The 23,980-nt window shown below is 38.6% G+C and overlaps 1 protein-coding gene across 2 annotated transcripts in view; it reads right to left on the bottom strand.

The window, feature by feature from the left end:
- The window catches only part of brap (BRCA1 associated protein), a 42,162-nt gene extending 22,287 nt beyond the window's left edge, over nucleotides 1–19,875 (bottom strand). The window contains exons 1-7 of one of the 2 annotated variants that reach the window (XM_048556044.2): nucleotides 19,772–19,875; nucleotides 14,984–15,148; nucleotides 12,379–12,610; nucleotides 3,538–3,727; nucleotides 3,305–3,418; nucleotides 2,630–2,778; nucleotides 1,431–1,506 (exon numbers count right to left, since the gene is read on the bottom strand). In XM_048556044.2, the coding sequence (XP_048412001.1) occupies nucleotides 1,431–1,506; nucleotides 2,630–2,778; nucleotides 3,305–3,418; nucleotides 3,538–3,727; nucleotides 12,379–12,610; nucleotides 14,984–15,140 (918 nt within the window). In that variant the 5' untranslated portion in view covers nucleotides 15,141–15,148; nucleotides 19,772–19,875. Of the gene's footprint in view, nucleotides 1–1,430; nucleotides 1,507–2,629; nucleotides 2,779–3,304; nucleotides 3,419–3,537; nucleotides 3,728–12,378; nucleotides 12,611–14,983; nucleotides 15,149–17,501; nucleotides 17,785–19,771 lie in introns of those variants that run through there. The other variant, XM_048556043.2, reaches the window with a different exon arrangement.
- Nucleotides 19,876–23,980: the final 4,105 nt, after the last annotated feature.

Raw genomic sequence — 23,980 nt, 5'->3', positions numbered from 1 at the left:
CTCATTTGCTTTCTCGTTCTTAATTTTATATCTGTTGGATTCAATTTGTTACTTCATTTCTCTCATTTGTTTGTCTCTTAGGTGAGCAGAAAATTACATGCGTGCATTCCATTCTTTCTCCCTACCAGCCAAAATGCTTATCTATAAACTAATATCAGATGAAAGTGAATTGAGAGCCAATGCTGTCTTGCAATCCATCATCTGCAGAGGGAAATTTGAATTACTAAATAAAATGTTCTCTCTATTGAATCAGTTCAAATGAAAGGTTCAACTGCCAAATAAATAGCAAACATTGTAACGAACATTAATCAAAAAGTACAGTACTGCGGATGTTGAAAATACTCAGCAAGCTACGGCAGCCTCTGTGGAGAGAAGTTGAGTCAACGTTTCAGGGCTTATGTTCTAACGCAAGATCACAGGTTTGAAAAGTTAACTGTCTGTACAGATGCTGCCATATTTGTTCACTATTTCCAACATTTTTGTTTTCATTGCAATGTACTTTCTAACTTTTACAGCAGTTAAATAAAAAAGGTTAGAATTATTTAAAGCATCATTTTAAGGGTAAAAATGACCAGTATGGTAGCTAACAGCATGAACAAATGTAGCTTTACAAGGCTGAATATCTTAAATTCAGAGCTCTTGACAAGGCTTCTCTAACTTACTACTTAAACTTGTTCTCTCTAACATGTGTGTATTAAAAACAAATTAATCTTGTTATCACACACGCATACGACAGAACAATCTGAACTACAAAGCTTTTTCTTTGTGATGGTGACACTTGAACAGCATTGTTAAAGAAGTCAGTAATAAAAAAAGCAAACTAACAATTGAAAATCAGTAAACACTATAGAACAGTTTACATGTACAAGCAATACAGGACTAGTGCACAATAAGGTAAGAGTGAGGCATGCAGTCCTATGACCTCTGAAACTTGGGTTTGAATTCACTATAAACAATATAAATTCTCCAGAAAGTAAATGAAAATAACCTTAGGATGAAAGTTTGCTTTCCTCATCATACTATGTAAAATGAGTCTTGCTAGTCTCAATTCATTGTTTTATGGCACATGGCCAACGCCCACCGCATGGCAGACTATGCCCACCACATGGCAGACTATAACTTGAGCTGAAAGGAGTAATCTCATTTACGAGGTCTCAATGTGACTATCATGAAGAATTGATACAGCGAGAGCTTCGCCACTCGGAATATGACCAAGACGCATTACTGAGTCAGACCACAATTTTCTCTGCCCAAGCCATAATATGACCCACAAAGGTTTGAATGAGACACCAATGCCAGAAGTGGATAATATAATAACGTGTGTAGTCCAAACAATATTCAGCACGTCATGCATTGCGCTTTTTTTTATAAAAAAGGAAAGAATTAGCACCCGAGATGCTTTAAACATTTTATTTATTGGTCTTGCTTACCTCCTGAACTCCACACTCAAAACATTTGTTTTCTTCAACTGGTTCTGGGGTCTGGCAGTACCTGCAAACTGGGCACCTATGGAAAAGTAAAATTCTGAGGTTATTGATCAAATTAGGTAAACCAACTTTTTTTTTAAAAATGAAAGTTGCAGAAATGTTGTTTTCCTTTGCATTTCTGAAACCTCCATACAGACCATGAGGCCAAATGCAGAAATAAATTAGTACATTATTCTGATTTCTGAAATACTCACATAACCACAAATGCCATGATCTCTATGGTAAAGCCTAATCACTAGAAGTGAGTTTCAAATCAAGATACAAAGTCATGGGGTGGAATTTATTTATCTTAAACAAACAAAAGGCACAGAGAGAACTATGTGACACAGTAAGCTAAAATATCAAGTTTCCAAAATTAGCCCAATTTGGAGCTACTCCAGTCGAGAGCTATCTGATTTCACCTAGTACGCTTTCTGTTAACGTGCTTTTGTGTTTTACATTTTCTAACCCTGTAATGTCACAACAAAGCAAGCTAACAATTGCACTAATTCTGCTAACACAGAATTGCTGACTGAGTTTGAATGAACAGGCCAGGATAGACTATACTATAAAGATGCTTAAATAAGCATTGTTGTGCACTTTGTGGTGTGAGATAAATTAAATGAGGGCTTGTTGAGCAAGTTCTAGAAATAAGAATTACTTTACTATTATTAGTTTAATTCTGTACTAATATAGTACACCATCAGTAACATGTCATCCATTCTTTTATAACTGGTCTCACATATCACACAATTCATTTTCTCATCTACTGAAAACTTCCAGATGACATATCCATGTATATCTGAAAACTCCCTATATAAAGTACACGCGACATGTCCATGATGTACTCAATGCTGAAAAAGATGGTGCGGCTACATGCTCAAAGAGCTTTTCCTTCGTCAAGCCAAACCATCAACTGTCAGGTTTTAAGCACTGTTATTGCCAAGCTAGTTCACAGAAATAATTTTGTGCTATGAAAGAGTTTTGCAGTGTAGAAATCTGAAAGCATACAACATAGCATCTTTAACAGAATATTTTACTCCACATTTGAAATCAAATACACCATACAGCAATTATGCAGACAAGTGGAGTTGCTAAGTGTAGAATTTATTAAATAGCCATCTGCATTTTCAAATTCCAAGTTCAAATTCCAAGCAACTTACGTTGTATCCTCCCAGTGTTGCAAGCAATGACTATGAAAGCTATGATTACAGAGAATTGTGAGAACACCATTTACAGACTCATCCATTCTTTCAAGGCACACAATGCATGGTGGTAACTCAGTTACACCCATTACAGGAAGACTGGCTCCCTAAAAGAGAGAAAATATAAAATCAACACACAAAAAAAAAACAAAGTTAGGCTTTTACAGTCACAACAAGAGATACAGAATTGGTTTGAAATTGCTACAGCCCTATTAAGAACATAATGAGAAGTCAGTTAAGTAGGTACATATGATGGAAGCTTAGAAAAAGCTATTACTCGTCCTCTATCTCCATTATTAAGACTTTCAAACATCAAGCTTGTCCTTCTATCAACGTATGGAAGATGAAGGTAGTCAAAGACAGACATTTCCAAAGTTGCTTTGGTTGTTTCATCGGGGAGTTCTCAGGGAAGTTTTATGTTCTTTCTTTAATCTTCTTTCATTAAAGTGAGAAAGAATGAAAGGTCAGTTACCTGTTTATAAGCAAAACATATCTAAGATCACAAGCCAGGCAAACTAAATGGCAGAACAAACTGCGTTAGGAATTCTGATTAGGGATCCGCTGCCACCACTTTGTCACAATATTTCAATATATTAAAATGCAGATTATTAATGAATATGGCACAATACCTACATCCTCAGATTTGATGACCTCAGCCCTTTCCACATATACCAGCTGGCAAACGTCATCCTCAATTGAATTAAATTGCCGACCATTACAGGCAGTATAAAAGCTGTCTGCTTCCGCCTGAAAAATGGATAAAGTGAGTTAAAAAGGCTGCACTCGCAAAAGTAACATTATATTTAATACTTCTACAAAACTAAATTGACAAATCTGACCAGAATGAAACAAATAGTACATCTTACCTGTGAACAGAATTTGACAAGAACCATATATTGGTTTGGGGTTGAATCCCTTATTATTTTCATGTGTTCAATTGAATCATCAAATGGTGCAACAAATCTCATAAGATCATGGCTGGTCATGGTGGCAGGGACTGTAAGGATACACAACATGGCACTTCGTCTCACATCTTCTTTTAAGGATGTCATCTTGCTAAGAAGAAAAACAATACTCTTCAATTCTCCTAGAAAGTGCATGACCATAGTCATGAATGGTAACACAAAATTTGCATTTGGTACTACTGGTAACAAAAAGGTTTGGATGTTTTTACAATGAGTACAGCAAAATAACTGCTGCTTTTGGTGCAAACCAGAAGTTCAAACATATCTATTATGTGGATGATATGAGCAAATTCTCAGATTGTATCCACAGGCATATTCATTTTAAGTCAAAACACTGTAAATATGCTAGCCTCCCTCAAAATGCAACGCAAAACTGTTGAGGTATATTTCCTCCTGTGCAAAACTGTGCCACTTAATATCTTCATTCTCAAATTGTGGAAAAACCCAGCACACCAGAAGTACCAACTGAATGTTCAATCCCACCCTCCTCAGATTTCTAACATTACAGACACCAGTCTTCAATCCATTAAATTCAGTCAAATTACAGACAAAAAACACTACTGAGCAACTGAATGAGCAACATTTATGGGCACATTCTCCATTGCCTCTTGTATTTGACAGCTTCTGTGCAGAATGCTACAGATTCTCCAGCACCGAGTAAAGAAAGTTCTCTTCATCTACGTCCAAAAGGTCTACCAAATATCCCAAGATGGTGACCTCTTATCTGACCATGTGTTGCACCAAAAAGTCCTGGTCAAACTGAAGTCATGGAATTCAAGGAAGAAACTCCACTGTTTGGATGTGCAAAAAAAATGGCTGAGTTGACATGTAGTTCAAATGTTACTTGGCGCTTATGCCAGGCAATAATCATCTGTACCAAGACAATCCGAAGACTTCCCTTTTAAACAAAATAGCATTTACTAACATAAAAGTCCCCCACCAACATTCTTTACACTGGTCTAGAAACAAAACTGGATTTGCCAAATAAATATTGGGATAAAAGAGAAAATCAGAGATTCAACATTTTGTGGCAAGCAACTAACCTCCTCGTTACTCCAGAATCCTTCAGAATCTACAGGGCAAAAGAGTGAGATGAAATATTTTACTCTAACTGGACAAATGCAATTCCAACAACCGTCAAGATGCTCAACACTGACGAGGACAAAGCACTTAATTTGCACACCACCTCAACATTAACTCACTCTGCTGACAGAGTAGAGTCACTGCATTATGAACACACACACAATGTAACAACTGATCAAGATTTCCTCAAAAGCATCTTCTGAACCCACAAACTATACCAAATAGAAAAACAAAGCAGTAAGCTCATGGAAAGACAAATACCTGCAAGCTCCCCAACAAGTCATGCAATTTCCTGACTTGGAAACTGATGGGACACTTTATAACCATTGGGTCAAAATCCTGGAATTTCTTACCATAGCATAGGAAGTACCTTCAGCACAGGGCATCAGTGCTCGCCAACACTAAGGCAACTAGGAATTGGCAATGAAGTCCAAATCTGGCAAATAAACAACAAGAAAAGATTCTGGGAGCTGAGCACTATCCTGAACCCCCACAATACATTTATTTTCCACTAGCCTGCCCCGATCCAGTGTTGTTGGCAGTTACTGTTACTGGAGGCAGTTACCAGTCCTTCATCCTACCTAATAACTTTTGAAAATGCTCTTTGTAGGTAGGTCAATTACATAAATAGCAAAAACAGAGGCAAAATAGACCAAATTCTTTCAATGAGGCAACAGAAATCCAAGGACCAAAGAAATGGAAGTAAGACAGCTTGTGCTCATGTGTTATGGCAGAACATTCAGTCACAAAGAATTGAACGGGTATGGCTCTTTGGTTTAATACAAATTGAAAAATGCAACTACTGTTTAGTTAAATGTGCAACTTGCAACTCAACTGTACTTCACTGATTAAAACAAAACAAACATTTCCACAGAATTACTACTGCTAAAATGTTGGGATTCTATAATTAAATGAAAAACATGCAGAATCTTGCACAAAAATTATAAATGAGGTACAATATTCCCAGACAATCCTCATTATTTTTCTGAATAACTCAAGGGTAGTCACAGTGACCAATGCCACTGGATGGGCTTCAACAGTCAGCGAGTATTCATTTTATTTTTAAATTATTTTTGTTCCAATCTTCATTCTCTTGTTTAATAGCCTTCTGGAACACTTGGAAATGCTACAAACACTAGAGAAGAGTTATAAAGGGAAATGATAAGCTGAGGCCATATACTCACTAGTTATTCTGACATTTCTATTCAAAATTATCAATCATCTTCATCTTTTTGTACCTGCAGACAGACCCTGTGTATTACTAGCATTCCTAATTTACTTCAAATTTCCAGCAAGCAGGCTTTACATTTTTATGTCTACGATTGCTTTAATTTCTTTTACTATCATTATACTAGTGGACACTTTTTTGCCAATTTGTCTCTCCCTCACCAAAAACAAAAGGTGAAAGAATTTGTTCTGAGTTTAATAAAAAAGCTCCAGACAAAAGAGCATCTCTGAATAGGTTAGTTGGTAATAGCCCATTAAGCAGGTCCAGAAGTGCAACGGCAGAGTCCCTACCCTTGAGTAAGGAGGCCTGGGTTGAAGTTCCACCTGATCCAAAGGTGTAGAAATAACATAACTGAACAGGTTGATACAAAATATTGAAAAAAAAAAGCAGAGCTAGCAGCCCTCCTGTTCTCCCTACTTCTCTATCACCTTGGATGGTTTGCATTGCTCTTAATAAGTTTTGCTGTTTAAATATCTAATATTTATAGGTGGTCGTTAGTTGTTAAAAACAAGAGAACTCACGGTTAGCTGATGGGGATAAAACAGAAAAAGAGAAGACCTCTGAGGCAGAAAATTCTGAAGACTGACTACCGCAAGAGTTAAAAGAAATTCTCACCTTTTTTGAAAACCCCAGTTCCAGATTTCTAACCAGGAGAAACATCTTGCCTTCATCTGCCCTTTCTATCCTAATAATTATTTTGTAGGTTTCAATGAGATCACCCCACATTTTCAAAACTCTTGAGAATACAGACCCAACTTGCCCAATTTCTCTTCAAAGGACAGATCTGCCATCCTAGAACAAGCCTGGCAAACCTTCATTACACTCCCTCTATTCCTGAGATGAAGAGGTCAATACTGCCTACTATTTCTCTTGTCCATCAAGTTTCTAAAGTCAATGTCACATCTTTCTTCATTCTTCAGTTTATCAGTCACTCTTCTCCCATTTTCTCCAGTTTTGTGTGATCACAAAGCCCTCAAATCATGTCAAAGTTCCTCCTGTCATCCCACCTGGCAGATCATGCTGGCCCTCTTATCCTTTTCCTCACATTAGTCACAGTGGTATTCATCCTCCTCCTCCTCTTATTCACTCCCGCACATCCCAGATGTCCAAGTTCTTCAAGGACCGCAACTTTCCCCCCACAGTGATCGAGAATGCCCTTGACCGCGTCTCCCGCATTTCCCGCAACACATCCCTCACACCCCGCCCCCGCCACAACTGCCCCAAGAGGATCCCCCTCATTCTCACACACCACCCCACCAACCTCCGGATACAACGCATCATCCTCCGTCACTTCAGCCATCTACAATCCGACCCCACCACCCAAGACATTTTTCCATCCCCACCCCTGTCTGCTTTCGGGAGAGACCACTCTCTCCGTGACTCCCTTGTTCGCTCCACTGCCCTCCAACCCCACCACACCCGGCACCTTCCCCTGCAACCACAGGAAATGCTACACTTGCCCCCACACCTGCTCCCTCACCCCTATCCCAGGCCCCAAGATGACATTCCACATTAAGCAGAGGTTCACCTGCACATCTGCCAATGTGGTATACTGCATCCACTGTACCCGGTGTGGCTTCCTCTAGATTGGGGAAACCAAGCGGAGGCTTGGGGACCGCTTTGCAGAACACCTCCGCTCAGTTCGCAACAAACAACTGCACCTCCCAGTTGCAAACCATTTCCACTCCCCCTCCCATTCTTTAGATGACATGTCCATCATGGGCCTCCTGCAGTGCCACAATGATGCCACCCGAAGGTTGCAAGAACAGCAACTCATATTCCGCCTGGGAACCCTGCAGCCTAATGGTATCAATGTGGACTTCACCAGTTTCAAAATCTCCCCTTCCCCCACCGCATCCCAAAACCAGCCCAGTTCGTCCCCTCCCCCCACTGCACCACACAAACAGCCCAGCTCTTCCCCTCCACCCACTGCATCCCAAAACCAGTCCAACCTGTCTCTGCCTCCCCTACCTGTTCTTCCTCTCACCCATCCCTTCCTCCCACCCCAAGCCGCACCCCCATCTACCTACTAACCTCATCCCACCTCCTTGACCTGTCCGTCTTCCCTGGACTGACCTATCCCCTCCCTACCTCCCCACCTATACTCTCTCCACCTATCTTCTTTTCTCTCCATCTTCGGTCCGCTCCCCCTCTCTCCCTATTTATTCCAGAACCCTCACCCCATCCCCCTCTCTGATGAAGGGTCTGGGCCCGAAACGTCAGCTTTTGTGCTCCTGAGATGCTGCTTGGCCTGCTGTGTTCATCCAGCCTCACATTTCATTATCTTGGATTCTCCAGCATCTGCAGTTCCCACTATCTCTCTCCTCTTATTCCTTCATTGCCTGCTAAGTTCAGGCTGCCATTTTTAACAACCCAAATCACCCACTACAACGCCATACAATTATGTCACTTTACAACCACAACTCATTCACTGATCTTTGGGAATCTGATGTTCAGTAGTTTTATCACTGACAACTCAAGTAGGCTAACGGTCGCAGCATTCCTGTTTGCAGTTTAGAATTTCTATGTATTTAGCTCAAATATTGCTAATTAAAAACAGACTACTCACTCCTCTCATTAGATGCTCCCTGAAATGTGGAGTGACTAATAGCAAATGATCTAAACTGGGTGCATTAGCCTTGACGTATAATCCTACCCATACTGCATGCTTTTGTTCCAGGTAAGGTAACACATTTCATTCCAGATCAAGAACAGTTTTGAATGATTGCACACCTCAACAAACTCACTCAAACACAGAATAGGAAACAATCCAAGCTGATTACCAGCTAACATAAATGACTGAACATTGTTCCAAACTGCCTTCTTTACATAACAATTTTTGATCAACGTAGTGTCAACAGCAGCACTTGATACTAATGTCAAATAGCAACATGAAACACACAGGCAAAAGCTGTCTTATTAATGGAACTTCAAAGTGAAATGTTAGGCATGTAAAAATTACACTTGCTTGGCAGCAAAATAGCTTCTCTTTTTTATGTAAAACTACAGATACAATTCACTATGCACATTATTCTCAAATCACAGTAATTAATGAAGGTGGCAAATGCTGGGGACGAATGGGATTAATGCAAACTGTTACAGCACATTAGAAGGTTGTGCTGCTAAAATTAGATGAAATAGAGTGGGAGGAGGCTTCTGTGGAGGATTATCAGCAGCATAACCCGTTCGTCTGCATTGGCTATTTCAATTATATAATTTTAATGCAATATTGATGCAAGCGAAAGTTTCATACTTGCAAAAGGTTACAAAGAATCCAGAGTTTCTCTTAATCAGTCATAAAACCCTATATCACCTTTCTGTCTTCATTTGGAGACATTTTGCTGTCTAATTATACCCACCTAATTACTGCAGTAGCAAAATGGAATCAAAGTCTCAATAATTTACAGCACTAATGGGCATTTCTTAATATTGGACGCTCATTGAATAATCCGATAATTTGGCGTAAAACTGCAGGAAAGCAAAATTCACAGAACAGTCAGAAGAAAGCTCTACTGCCTTACTTCTTCCTTTCATCAACTGCACATTTTCTGGATTTTTGTTTTATAGCATCTTCTACAAGTTTAACTAGCTAAAGTTTGCAAATGCTCAATAAGTAAAGTCAATACTCCGCTGCAAAAGACCAGAAAATCCTACATTTGTACCACTCTGTATTGATTAATCCCCACAGTGACAGCAATTGAGAGGTTACAGTAAACCTCAGCAGCACTGACTTGGGTAGAGTAAATCACTATCCAGTCACATTTGCTGGAAGCAGGAAAGCAATGATATAAAGTGGGAACAAAGCTGTCAAAGCACAATCTATAGTTACTGAAGTAATGTACTGCTGAACTTATCAACCATCAGCAACTTGTAAAACTAGACTGATATGTTGGAGGTAATGGGAACTGCAGATGCTGGAGATTCCAAGATAATAAAATGTGAGGCTGGATGAACACAGCAGGCCAAGCAGCATCTCAGGAGCACAAAAGCTGACGTTTCGGGCCTAGACCCTTCATCAGAGAGGGTCTTCTCTGATGAAGGGTCTAGGCCCGAAACGTCAGCTTTTGTGCTCCTGAGATGCTGCTTGGCCTGCTGTGTTCATCCAGCCTCACATTTTATTATCTTGATATGTTGGAGGAGTGGGTAGATAGGTGGCAGATGAGATTCCATACAAGCAGCACAGGGTAATGCACTTCGATAGGAAGAATATTGAAAGACAACATTAAACACAGGGTAAAACAGAAGTTGCTGAAAAATCTCAGCTGGAGAGAGCAGATAAAGCATACAGTACCCTTGGCTTTATGAATGGAGGTGTACAGCACAAGAGCAAAGAGGTGATGGTGAACTTGAATAAGACAAGTCAGATCTCAGGTGCAGTACTATGTATGGTTACGGGCACCAAATTATACAAAAGACGTAAATACATTGGAGACAATGCAGAAGCTATTCACATGAATGGTTCCAGAAATGAAAGACTTCAGTTACAAGGATATGGTGAAGAATTTGAGATTGTTCTTCTTGGAGAGAAGGCAGCTCAGAGGAGATTTGATTAAATTTGTCAAAATCATGATCAGGCTAGACAGAATATAAGCTGCTCCTGCTTGCAAAAGGAAGTAGAGACATAGGACACAGATTTAACACAATGTGCAAGAACACCTTTTCATGGGTACTTATGGTATTGAATGGACTGCTGGGAAATGAGGTGGAGACAGGTTCAACTTAGAAATTCCAGAGGGCACTGAATGATTATTTGGATAGAATGTTCAAAGGTAGGGGGGAGAAAGCAGGAAATTGACACCGGCTCATGATGCTGGTTTGAAGAGCTGGTGTAGGCACAATGGGCCAAATGGCTCTTTCTATGCTGTAATGATTCAGTGATTCTACGAGGCATACCTGGGTTGAAAATGTCATGGACATCATAGAAACATTTATCCTGACATTACTGCATTAATCATTTGCAACACAGTTCCAATCGAAACTCAAGTAAATGTTCAGGTTATATTACAGAACATTAAACAAGTACAAAATACAAATTCAAAGTTGATGTGAAACACTAAAGTAGTCAACAAAATAGGTAAACAGAATACGTTTTCATTTTTTGGGGCTCATATACAATATTGGAGGATTAGATAGGGTGTACAGTGAGAATCTTTTTCCGAGGATGATGACGTCAGCTTGTACGAGGGGGCATAGCTACATATTGAGGGGTGATAGATTTAAGACAGATGTCAGAGGCAGGTTCTTTACTCAGAGAGTGGTAAGGGCGTGGAATGCCCTGCCTGCAAATGTAGTTAACTCAGCCACATTAGGGGCATTTAAACAGTCCTTGGATAAGCAGATGGATGATGATGGGATAGTGTAGGGGGATGGGCTTAGATTAGTTCACAGGTCGGCACAACATTGAGGGCCGAAGGGCCTGTTCTGCACTGTATTTTTCTATTGTTTACCTGGAAGTGGAAGGCGGTGGATATTTTTCAAAAACTTATCAAATATCCAAAACTTAATGGCTACAATGGCAGAACATACTGAACAAACAAGATCTCACCTGTGATTGCTGAGTTTTGGTGTACATTTATTTCTTGGCACTGCTGAAAGTTGGACAAGAACACGTTATTGAATCAGGTGCATGTTGTTACAATCATGGGAAGTAAAAAGTGCTATGGCACTTGGTCAGTGATAATCCTCAGGATGCTTTTGGCGTTAGTTTCAGTAATGGCAACAGTGAACATCAAGGGATGACGGTTAGATTCTTTTTTGTTGGAGACAGTCATTGCCTGGTACTTGTGTAGTGTGAATGCTGATTGTCAGTGCCCTGTTAGTTGAAACTACATTGACGGAGGACTGCCTGCACTACTAACAACACACAAAGTGAATAACAGAACAATCTCAGAATAAATTGATGATGAAAATAATACTGCTGAAGGTAATGAGCATGACAATATTTAACTTTCATAACAAATAGCATGGAGAAATACAGGACAATGCAAAACAATTAGTAAAGTTGAAGGGGTAAAAAACATCTCTACTGAAGCCTTCAGTATGAATTGAGCAAATTTACTCCAACAGCAAGGCAGCTGGCATTACCAAAATCACAAATGCTATTGTTCTATTGTTTGTGTGGTCTGAAGTATGGTAATGGCCTGACAAAAACAACTCTCCATTCCCAAGAAAGGGAAGGCAAGAAAGTCACCCAAGAAGAACAAAAATCTGTCTGTGTTTCAATTACTATGGGGACAAATGATTAGGACACATGTTGCGTTGATTGCAGGTATGTTGGTTTTTCATGTTTGCAAAAACACCCAGGCATACATATGGTTTTGGCGATGCTGGAAGACAACAAATTTGTAGTCCACAAATCCTGTAGCAAGCTTGAAAGATTAAACTGATGTTTCAAACACAAAGATGCAATATGTTTAAAAACAATTTCTCACTCAGTTTTGTAGAGATGCATGATTCCATGTACTACTTCAACTGATGAATTCCCACTAAAGAAAGAAATTTGGTCAGGCAGCTGTTTGGATGGCGAGTCTGGTGCATTACCACTTTGATCTTTGCACACTTTATTGTTTTCATTTGGATCAGCAGTACTTGCTTTTTCCAGAGGGTTGGTGCCACAAATGGTCTTTTGCTCTGATTTCAGTACACAATCCACAGTATCTTTGTCTGTAAAAAGATGTATGTCATATCAGGGTTGTCAAAGAAAAATCTTCGGTTCACAGAAGACATTAGCAATTAACAACACAATCTCTCGATAATGTAATGAACATCACTTCCCGATACTTAATGCACAGTGACAAGTCACTCAGCAGCCATGTCAAGGCCAGTTAGGCTTATGAATTATATAAATTATGAGTGATACTTTCAGCTTTGAAAGGCAGCAGATTTTGTTGCATCTGCAATTTTGGAGATTTTATCTTCCATTCGTATCATCTTATTCACATGTACTGCTGATACAACTGATTAATTACTGGAATGTAGCACTACCTTTCAGAGTCCACACCACTCAAATTCAGACTTTCCACCTGAATCAAAGTGTATACCTCTCAGCATTGCTGTCCTGTGAACTTAACCCTCTGAAATTAGAGTTAGTTTAATAGAAGGATTTTTAAACGTAATAACACCCAGATCATCGCATAATTACATAGTCAGAAATCCCTCAAAATGTCAAACAATTCACTGGGAGGTTTAGATGATCAGTTGATACAGAAATGTAAGACAATCTTTCAATACTTTTGAAAGATGGGAAAGGATTGGCAAGAGAAAATAAATTCTTTAAATTGCAAGCGCTTAAAAGCACAACTGAATCGTCCAGGGTTATTTCACCAGCATAAAGGAAGACGGCTGTGGCCACTGGAGGCCAGTGATTTCATCCTCAAGACCATCAATATAGGAGTTCTTCATATTGCGCTCTTGGCTCATCACTCCTGCTATGATAAGGTCAGAAGTGGGAATGTTCAGTGATGATTTCACAATTAGTGCCATTTGGGACTTCTCTGATACTGAAGCAGCCAATGTCCAAATGCATCAAAAAAAAGGACAATATCTAGGCTTGCGTTGACAAGTGGCAAGTAACTCACATCTCTTAAATATCAATGACTGAGTTGTGACATTTTGAATTACAATCCAACGACTTGATTCACCTTTTATTTCCAGTACCTGCAATTTAAGGAATTTGTTTTCACTTGTCAATCCTTTCCCACACCTGTTCCAAACCTATTGAAAGATCATCTTGCATTTCTATATCAACTTATCATCCAACAAAAGCAAATCTAGACATCACCTCTTGATGTTGAGTATTACCATTGCTGAATGTACCACATCAACACTCTTGAGTGTTATTACTGACCAGAAACTGGACTAGGCTTGCCATATAAATTCCCTAGCTACAAGAAGCTAGGAATTTTGCAGCAAGAAACTCACTCTGCAAAGTCTGTCCACCATCGACAAGGCACAAGTCAGACATGAGATAGAATATTCACCATTTCTAGCTCCACAACACCATCAAAAAGACTGACACCATCCAGGACTAAGCAACCCACCTTGATTGATGCCTCATGCATAATCATGCACTTCCTCCAACACTGAAGCACCGTGGCAGTAGTATGGAACACCTAAAAGATGCACTGCAGAAATTAGCAAGATGCCTTATATAGCATCTTCCAAACTCACAACCACGACCATCTTGAAGAACAAGGTCAGTATGCATGCAAACACCACCATCTGCAAGTTCCCATCCAAGCTACTCAACATCCTGACTTGAAAATAACCTGTTCCTTCACTGTCACTGGGTCAAAATCCTGCAACTCCCTCTCTAACAGCAATCACCTTCCAAAGCCCACATTAATTTTTAAATCTTCAGGGATTTAGGAGTAGTAGGCTGTAATTCTACAGAATTAAATCAAAATTCAGCAGCATTGAATTTTATTTTAATTTTCTCCCTCCCAAAGGTACTGACTCATCACTATTTTTCACTTTCCTACTGCAGCAGGGGCAAAACCAATTAAGCATTATACATCCATTGTTGCCATGACCATCTTCACAAGTTTCAGCACAGATGAGGCATTTAAAAACTCAAGAGCTACTAGTTCTGACACACATTAGATATGACAGCATGAGCCGCTGTGAGTAACATGTAGACTAAACATTAGTTCTAAACCTAAACCATTTACAAAAAAAAATCAATTTCTGTGACATTATATTGTTCTTTTGTTTCCTGAAACTTGTAACCAATAAACCTGCCCTGAGATCGATTCAATTCGTCATCAGGCAGGAACAATAACAGCCTCTTCCCTTTTATGGAAGTTCTGATGATGGAAATCAAACTTGCTTTCCTACACTTCTGTGGAACTATGCATGGTATACTCACCCTGCACCTATTACTTTTACTCTTCATAATACAATACCACGAAACTGTTTAAATTCTTATCAAAAAAGTTAAAACACTTGACAAAAGCTTACATTTTGCTCTATGCTAGCAAACTACTTAGTGTGCAGTTATATGCTTGGCATTGTATTCAGAGTTTCACATTACTGTACCTTTGCTGGAGGTTATAGTTTCAATTACCATGTCTCTCATCTCTCTACGACCAATGTGTTGATGCAAGATATTGGATTTTTCTCCAGTTGTTTTACCCTCCAGTAAGAGCTTTGCTGAACTGAGCGATTTCTTCTCTTTACTTTCATCGTCTGCCATAGTTACAGCTACACAGACAAGAAACAAAAAAGGAAAATTATTTTTTATGGCTGTATATTTGTTAATCAGTATTAAAACAACATATACAACACTTGAAACAAAACATAAAGCAAAGCAAGTATTATTCTGAAATATTGTGAATTTCCTTAAAATCTCATTTGAACATGGCATCCCACTCCATTCCAAAACATCTATGTAAAAGTTTGAAATACTTTAATTAGACAAAATGCATCAAGCAAAACAAACAATACATGATCTAGAACTCCAACAGCTGAAAAGCTGATCTGCCAAGATCAAATTATCTCCTAATGTGTAGTTACCCTATTACGCAAATCCATCTCCTAGCACCACTTTTAAAATTATTATAAACCATGAAATATTTTGTTACCTTGCTCCTTATACACTATTCTCTACTTTTCAGCACTTGTGCTATTCCACTCGACTAAAATTTTGCAAGCATGTTGATACCTTGAACATTTAGTATATTTTGAATAAATGATATGCCAGAGGAAATGTACTTAAGCAATATGCTTTTATCTTACTCATTATATGGTATTTTAAATTACATGTAATTAGCTCCAGTTTAACCATTATCAGTGTCACACAAATCATGCTCTCCACACACAACTCACATTTGAAAAGGCAAAACTTTAGGTGAACAGCTGGATTTTTTTGTTATCCAATTGTGTGCAGTATGAAAATTTCACATACCTGTTATGCTTGTTTGAGATAACTATTGATACTACAATCTTGCTGGCCAGACATTTCCTAGTCAATCATCATAAATCATGAATAATACATGCAATGTCAACATTGTACATCAACAAAAAATATGAAATTGAATTTTCAGCATCCACAAACAGTAGTTCCAGCACATAAAAGCACTTAGCACAGATCTTGAATGCAGCAGAAGACAGAAATATACTGCCAAATCTTTTTATCATGCACTCATTGGGACAAAGAAAAGGATGCCAAATTTCAAATGATCGCAACTACTGTGGAAGAGAAAGGTGAAAAGCTTCATCATCTCTACAATGTAACATAAACGCTTCAATTTTACATTTTTTTTGAAGGAAAGCAAACCAGGAAGTGAGAAATTTATCTTGGAGCTCAGATTACTTTATTTGAGAGTTTAGCTCTCATTTTTAAGATTTTCCGTGCTCAGCTTGTACTAATAAGAGCACAAGGTGACCTATTTGTAAGATTTCATCTGTGCAGCTTTGGCACCAACTACAGTACAAGCACTGTCTGCAGTAGATGATCTGTTCAGCACTTCCACAAAAAGTGGCATTACCAGAATATGGAACAAGGTCAGAAAATACTTCTGCTGGTACTCCATTATGTCACTCTCAATAGAGCCTATCAAAAGCACAACATACCAACCAGTAAAAATTGATGGAAATTATATCCCACAAATTGCTCAATGCTAGTTACAGTACTTTGCTCAACAGAATTTCTAGATTAAATTACTGCTTGCATTTGATTGTTGTAGATACTTCTTCAAAATCAAGCTTTCACCAGTGCAAAACTCCATATCAGGAATTTACCACAGAAATTTGCTGTCATGAAACTGACAAATTGGATGCAGAAGAGAAACAAGAGACTATCAATACTGCCAATAAGCTTGTTTGTTACCAGAGGCTTGCATGCTTGACTCTAGTTTTTAAATTAACAAAGAATAAACTACGTCCCTCACACCCCTTTTGATGATGAGGCTTTAACGGCTGCCATGTTCCAGATAACACAACCCATCCTTCTGCTGTCATCTGGCTGGTTGTGGATGGCTAGCTCCTACTGCAGCTTCCTCCATCTGTTTCCTCAGATTCTGTACGGTTCAAAACCTTAAAATTCACTCAACTTCTGCTCATTTACAAGCAAAAGGTTGAATTGCTGTTGCATTAACGTAGACAAGTATATTGTGGTCTCTTCATCAACGTTCAGCAGAGAATTGAGATACATTTAAAATTTAGTACAGGTCCTGCGGAACTCTAAAGACCCTAATTAATGACTTTATTAAAGGGTGTTAAAGTTCTGACATATAATCCAAATAGATGACAAAGTTATATTACCTAAATACACTGATTCCTGACTGGAACAATTTAATTCCTCTCTGCCACAACCCCAACCCCAGAAAGAAAAACCTTCGTTTTCATTAACCTAACTGAGGATCAACATTAAATATTTCAATTTAGGATCTACGTCAGGGCAGTTTATCTTCTGCTTTTTTAGTTGGGGTCGAGATTACAAATCTTCAACCCCCACCAGTCGTTAGACTAGGGTATTTCTCACCATCTATGTGCTGGAGCAGTAACAGGGTGGTTGGGGACACCCGATTCCCCCGTACCCAGCCTCAGCACTCACCGCAATACTCGAAACCCTCCGGATGGTGCGAGTGGTTCGCCAGCTCCAGACGTACGGCCACAAGTGAAACGCTCATATGTTAAACCCCACAGGTCTGCTCACCCTAGTTAACAATAAACTTTAAACAAAACTCAAGATAAAAAAAATACACAGAGAAACGAGCGGGACACCCAAAGCGGGAGAATTTTCTCCCCCTCTTTGTGGGGAGGTGGTGTAAGTAAAATAATGCCCGAACCTCCCTCAACAAAACAGGCCAAGCCGCCCATACCCACTTCCGTGAAACTGACCCCTCACCTCTGTCCCTTGACCTGCTCTTTCCCTGACGCAGTTCCGTTCCTCCGCGCTCGGGTGCTGTCCCTTTTCGTGTCTGTGGAGAATTTCCACGTTCTTACTAGATCATGAACAAAAATCAAATTCTGTGCTCGGCCGGGGATGCGGTTTAATATGGGATTGACACCGAAGTGACTAGTGGTGTCAACATAATTGAATGGTGTTTGTTGGTCTGCATAGGTATGGTGGGCCGAAGAGCCTAATTCTGTGCTATATGAGTCCATGACTTGGAGCCTGTGGTGCAGCTAATCAGCTAAAGTGTGGGACATTTCCCAAAACCAGATTATTTCAGATTTCCACCATCTGCAATTTTTGGATTTGGTTTAGAATCAGTGTATGAATATTGGTATTGTTGTGTTTAATTTACTGCCCCTTTTCCAATGCAGACTTTGAAGTTCTGTTCTCATGAGATTTGTCTCAATTTCCTTGTTCAGTTTCATCACTGAAAACCTATCACCACTCTAACCTTTCTAGTACGGTTAAGAAGTTACGGACCTAAAACTTCCAGTGTTTCTCCACATTTGCTACCAGACCTGCTGATTCCTTTCTGATCTTATTCTGCAACTATTGCTGTAGCTACGTGGCTCATCCCATTGGCATGTAACGGAATACACAATGCCAAACCCTCTTCCTCCACTTTGATAGTCCTTAAATGACATTTTACTTCCTTATATAATTTGTATTCCTAACTGCTAGTTTTCTCGTTAACTTTTTTTTTGCAGTACAAGTTGGCACAAGTTCTGCTGGAGTCAGCCCAATTTACCTTTTTTAACTTAAGGAAAATGAGTTTGGAGGCCTGAGAAAGGCTCTCAGCTCTTCAGGTAGGATATGGTGAGGTCAGCAGTATATTGCCAGTGTCAGGTTAATAATTGGTTACATATACTGTTGAGATAGCCTTAAGTGAAGCATCATAGCCACAGTTTCAGTCCCTTTCTGACTGCTTAATATCCAAAGGGTAATGCTCTTTCATTCTTCATTACTGCTGTTCTATAGATCCAGCACGGGGACAAGTGGGCAGAGGAGGACAATGCTGATGATTGGTAGTGTTCAAAGATAAGATTAGTCTAATGATAATGGTTCCAAAGATGACTCATTGGACTCAAAATGTTAATTCGGTTGCTTTTTTCTCTAGATGTTGCCAGCTCTGCTGAGTATCTTTGGCACTTTGTTTTTATTCTATGAATCGTGATGTAGGCTCGACTACATTTCAAGAACTTCCTGGATGCCCAGTTCCTTAAATCCACAACCTTTTGACTGAGAGCAGCATGTAAATTAACTAAGGCTAATACCTATTGAAATTAATAAATAGCTATGCATTGAGAAAGACTGAAACTGTTAAAGAAATTGGTTGATTGGTTGTGTGCATTTTTGGAATTTGCTTTAACAAAGTGGCTGACACAACTCATAACTGACGTTAGAGTTATATAAGAAAGGGTGCATGTAGTGTTGATATTTTTACGTCTGATGATTTGGCATATTTATGAAGGGGTTAAGAGAGATGACTTGTTTGCATGTAGTAAGCTGTCGAGTGGATAGAGGGAAAGCCCCTTTATTGCCAACTGACAGAAGGTGGTGAAACTGGAGTGGCAAGAGTTGACTGTCTTCCACAGAAAACTTCAAAGATAAAATTCTGTGATAGTTTTTGCAGCAAATGCTGCCTGAGCTTCGGCTTGGGATCCTTTTTGCGCTGTAATTTGCTACTGACTCTTTTCCGTGATAAAAGCACCTGTCCATTTTATTTGTAGGCCACCACCAACAACGTTATTCAATGCTGCACATTACTCATTAATGTAATATCATGACTTGGCCAGAAGAGGTCAATGTGAGACTATTGTTGACCATTTCAACAGTTATTAAAATCTTGGTTAGTAATGAAAATGTTGCTTGTTTCTCATGAGATACATTTGATCAATTGTAGGACAATTTCCATTAATTCTTACCTTTAACCAAACCTGACTCCCCACTTGGGTTGATTTTTGTTTCTATTTGTTCATCGAGTCTTCCTTTCCTTGTTTGAACAGGCTGGTAAATCTGTTGTGCAGGAACTCCATGTTTGAAGTGATGATGTCACATGGTTAAATATTACATTTACATAGTGATGTCATAATATGGCAAAGTTATAATATTTTGATTGGCTAAAGTTTTACCCTTCATGAAAATATGCTAAAATGTACCAGTGATTTTGAATTGATCACAGGCTGTTTGTTGTAATTAATTGACTTAAGTACGACAAAACGTATCTGGCATTTAGTCAGGGAAAGATCATGTTAAACTGAATTGATTTTTATGGGGGCTGTTCTCTGGAAAAGTAGTAATCCCACTGCAAAAAAAGTATAGTAACAGTTCCACAATTAATTTATTCTCAACATTTTGCTAACCTGAATCCTATTTTCTCAAATACTTTCCACCTTTACTACATAAACCTACAAAAAGTGTAAAGTAAAATGTGTCAAAATTGCCTATCCAGGAGCAGTAAAACTTTCTAAATCATTTCTATTTCTCGCTAATCGGGCAATGTTTTAGGTTGGTTAAAAAATAGCCTGTGACCATTTAACGAAAAGCTCCTGTGAAATCCCACTGTCTCTCTGAAGTGATCAAGAAAGACTCTGAAAAAACATTACTCATCATTTAAGTTAATGAAAATTTACCACTTATAACTGCCATGTCCTCTTCTGAAATTTCCCTTTCAAAAATAATCTCTATATGGTTTATCTGTCAGCAACATGTCCTATAAGGTAATAGCTCTGTAAAGAGAAAATCTTCTTGGCATTGAACTTAACTCCTTTTATGTACATGTTCTCCATTGGATAAAGATGTTGAATAACATAACTATGATGGTACGGGCTTGAGGGGCTTATAGCCAACTCATGTTTTGAGATTGAATGCAGCCAAGTAATTCAAAATAACGCATTGCATGTTTGTGTGACGCAGTGGACGTGGGATTTTTTTAAAAAACTGCTTACTTAGGTATGGGTCCATGTTCTGTGACAGTTCAACTATAAATATTGGCAGGTGATTTCAGAATAGGAGACCCAACAATCTAATTGGATTCTGACTTCACCAAACTTCCAAATATCTGCTTTCCAGGAAATGTTAATGGTTAGTGCTGAAAAATGCCAGCTGATTTTGCCTTGTCTATTATTATCGATTGTAATCACTGCAATGTGGGAAATTGAGCTGGAGATCTTGTGACTGGTAATGACAGAGAATCCTGTAATCTGCAACCAATTCAAGTGACTGGTGCACCTTAACTGCATTCTTTATTTTAAAATCCTTAATCATATTCTCCGTAAACCTGTATTTCTCAGAACATAAATAACCCCAATACTTCAAGCTTATCTTAGTAATCCTGCCTTGTCCCTTCTCCACAAACTGAAGTACTTTCCCCAGGTATAGTGCTTTTTGATCTATAGTCATCTGTAAGGTTGCTGACTTGCTCGCCGAGCTGGCTTGTTCTTGTTCATGAACAAAACAAATTTTGTATGAACAAAAACAAGCCAGCTCAGCCAGCAAGTCACCAACCACAGCCTGAGCTACAGATCTTTGCCAAAACTTTAAACAGTAATTACTGTTGACAATGTATCCTAAAGCCCCGGCCCTCTCTACCAACTCAAACTGTATAATTACCTTTAACAGGTTGTCCCCTTTTCATTCCAGTTCTCTATTGATCTGTAGTCTTTAGTGTAACATCAGCTCCCCCCCACTCCAACCCCAAACTTGCGCATATTGAAGGATGGATGTCTGCATTTCTGGGCCTAGTAAAACTTAAATAATTTTGATTATTTTATATGGTTTTGATCATCATGTATTTATCATAAATTACTTATGCTATGAACATTTTAATGTCTGTAAATTATTTGTCATGCCTTCATTCTCATCATTCGTTACAGTGTTGAACTTAGCCAATTTGTATTTACAGAACGATGACAGGAACATATAAAAAAGCATCAGCATATCAAGTTTTCAACAATCTATGAAAACAGTCCAGAGACTTCCCTGAAAACAACAATATATCATACCAGTCGGAAGGTTTCGGGTTCAGATCTCACATTGTGCTAATTATAATTGATTATAGACAAGGCAAAATCAGCTGGTACCTGCATTTTTCAGCACTAACCAGTAACATTTCCTGGAAAGCAGAGCTGTTTGGAAGTTTGGTGAATTCAGAATCCAATTAGATTATTGGGTCTCCTATTCTGAAATCACCTGCAATATTTATACTTGAATTGCCACAGAAAACTGACTCACACCCATGGACCTATACTTAAGTAAGCATTTTTTTTAAAAATCCCAGGCCTACTGGGTCATACAAACAAGCCCTGCCTTATTCTGATTATTTCGCTACACAGTGTCAGAAATAAGTTGGCTATTAAGCCCCTCAGGTCTGTTCCACCATTAAGCTATAGTTACGTTATTCAATATCTTTATCCAATAAAAGCTACTTATGTGCTTTCTAATTCTGCAGAAGAATTACCTAATTTTAAATTTAAACCATCATCCCCCACAAATACTTTAGCTGTAACTATTTTATCATATTTAACATTTCAACAACCTCTGGTCAATCATCTGTGATTCTCCTGTTTGGAGTAGAAAAGTGGGGTATGGATGGTCAGATACAAAGGAAGGAAATCAGAAAGGGTTTCAGATCCTAATTGTTTTCCAGTGGCCCTTTCTGCGTAATTAACTTCAAATGATGATGAGAATTATGAGAATGAAGACATGACAAATGATTTGCAGACATTAAAATAGCCATGGCATAAGTAATTTATGTCAAATATATGGCGATCAAAACTAAATTATTTAAATTTTACTAGGCCCAGATATAGAACATAGAACATTACAGCACAGTACAGGCCCTTCGGCCCTCGATGTTGTGCCGACCTGTCATACTGATCTCAAGCCCATCTAACCTACACTATTCCATGTACATCATATGCAGACATTTACCCTTCAATGCTCAACACTGCTTTCCTATGGAATGTCATATTAAATAGGTATGATTGCTGCGTCTAAAGAGAGTATCTACTGGAGAAATATTTAGTCAGAATTGGGTTGAAGTGAAAGAGCACTCCTAGATATTCACATCACTGATTGCTCTTTAAGTTCAATTAGTAATTTAAAAATTAGCAGGGCAAGAGGTTATGGAAGTAATACTTCAACCTGATGGTTTCACACACATAACTATCACTGTTGAAAATGCTTCTTAATAAGCCCCTCATCCAGAGCAAATATCCTCTAAAATTCTTTGTTTTCTGTTGTGACTCCCAGTCATTTAATGTAATATTCTCGGTGTGAAACATAAACGCCCCTTCTTGCAAAGCAAATGCAAATTAAACTAATGAGATAGTGAGAACAGAGGTTTTTAACATCCTTTACTGTGGGATGATGACTTTTTGTGCCATCTTCTGTAGCTTATGTTTCAGTGCTCAATTATTTCTGCAGCAAGAGCTTACTCAAAATCAACCTGCTTTGATAAGAAACTGTTCACAAGGTTTTTAAACTGCAATGTCAGCAATGACTAGAACAAACCAATGATAATGGAAATTGGTTTAAAGAAGCTGATAACCAGGAAAAGACTTGGAAATGTACCACAATCTGCTACCTATGTATCTTTCCAGTTGCTGATAAGCCGATACTTGGAGCCTATCTAAAATGTGACCTTTTGAGTTGCTAAAGATTTTTGTAATATTGCTAACCTACAGATACCATCTGTCATGAGTTAGCCAGCACAAGGTCAATTAAAAACATGGCTGGAAATTCTAGTGTTCAAATATTCAGAAGCATAGGATCAGATTAATCTGCCTGCCAGGATGTGTGTAGTTACAATCACATATTTGATAGAGTGGTGATTTAGAGAAGGGTTTTTTTGGTAAACTGTCATCAATAAAGTAACCAGAGACTGCATTCAATTTTGTTCATGGTACACACAGATTCAACGGGCATGACTTGGAGCTTTTGTCCTTCATTTTAAAACCTGCTTCAGGAAGTAGTACGTTAGCTGCCTGATGCACATCTTGATATAATGACTCAGATATCTAACTTCACAAAAGGTGTATATATAATTATCTTCACACACTCATGAAGACAAACCTTAAATAAATGAAAATTTAAGGAAACATTGTCTGCAACACAATCAGTTTGAAGTAAAG

Source organism: Stegostoma tigrinum, chromosome 26 (assembly GCF_030684315.1).
Source record: "Stegostoma tigrinum isolate sSteTig4 chromosome 26, sSteTig4.hap1, whole genome shotgun sequence".
Classification (NCBI taxonomy): Eukaryota; Metazoa; Chordata; class Chondrichthyes; order Orectolobiformes; family Stegostomatidae; genus Stegostoma; species Stegostoma tigrinum.
This window is presented reverse-complemented; position numbering and strand designations above follow the sequence as displayed.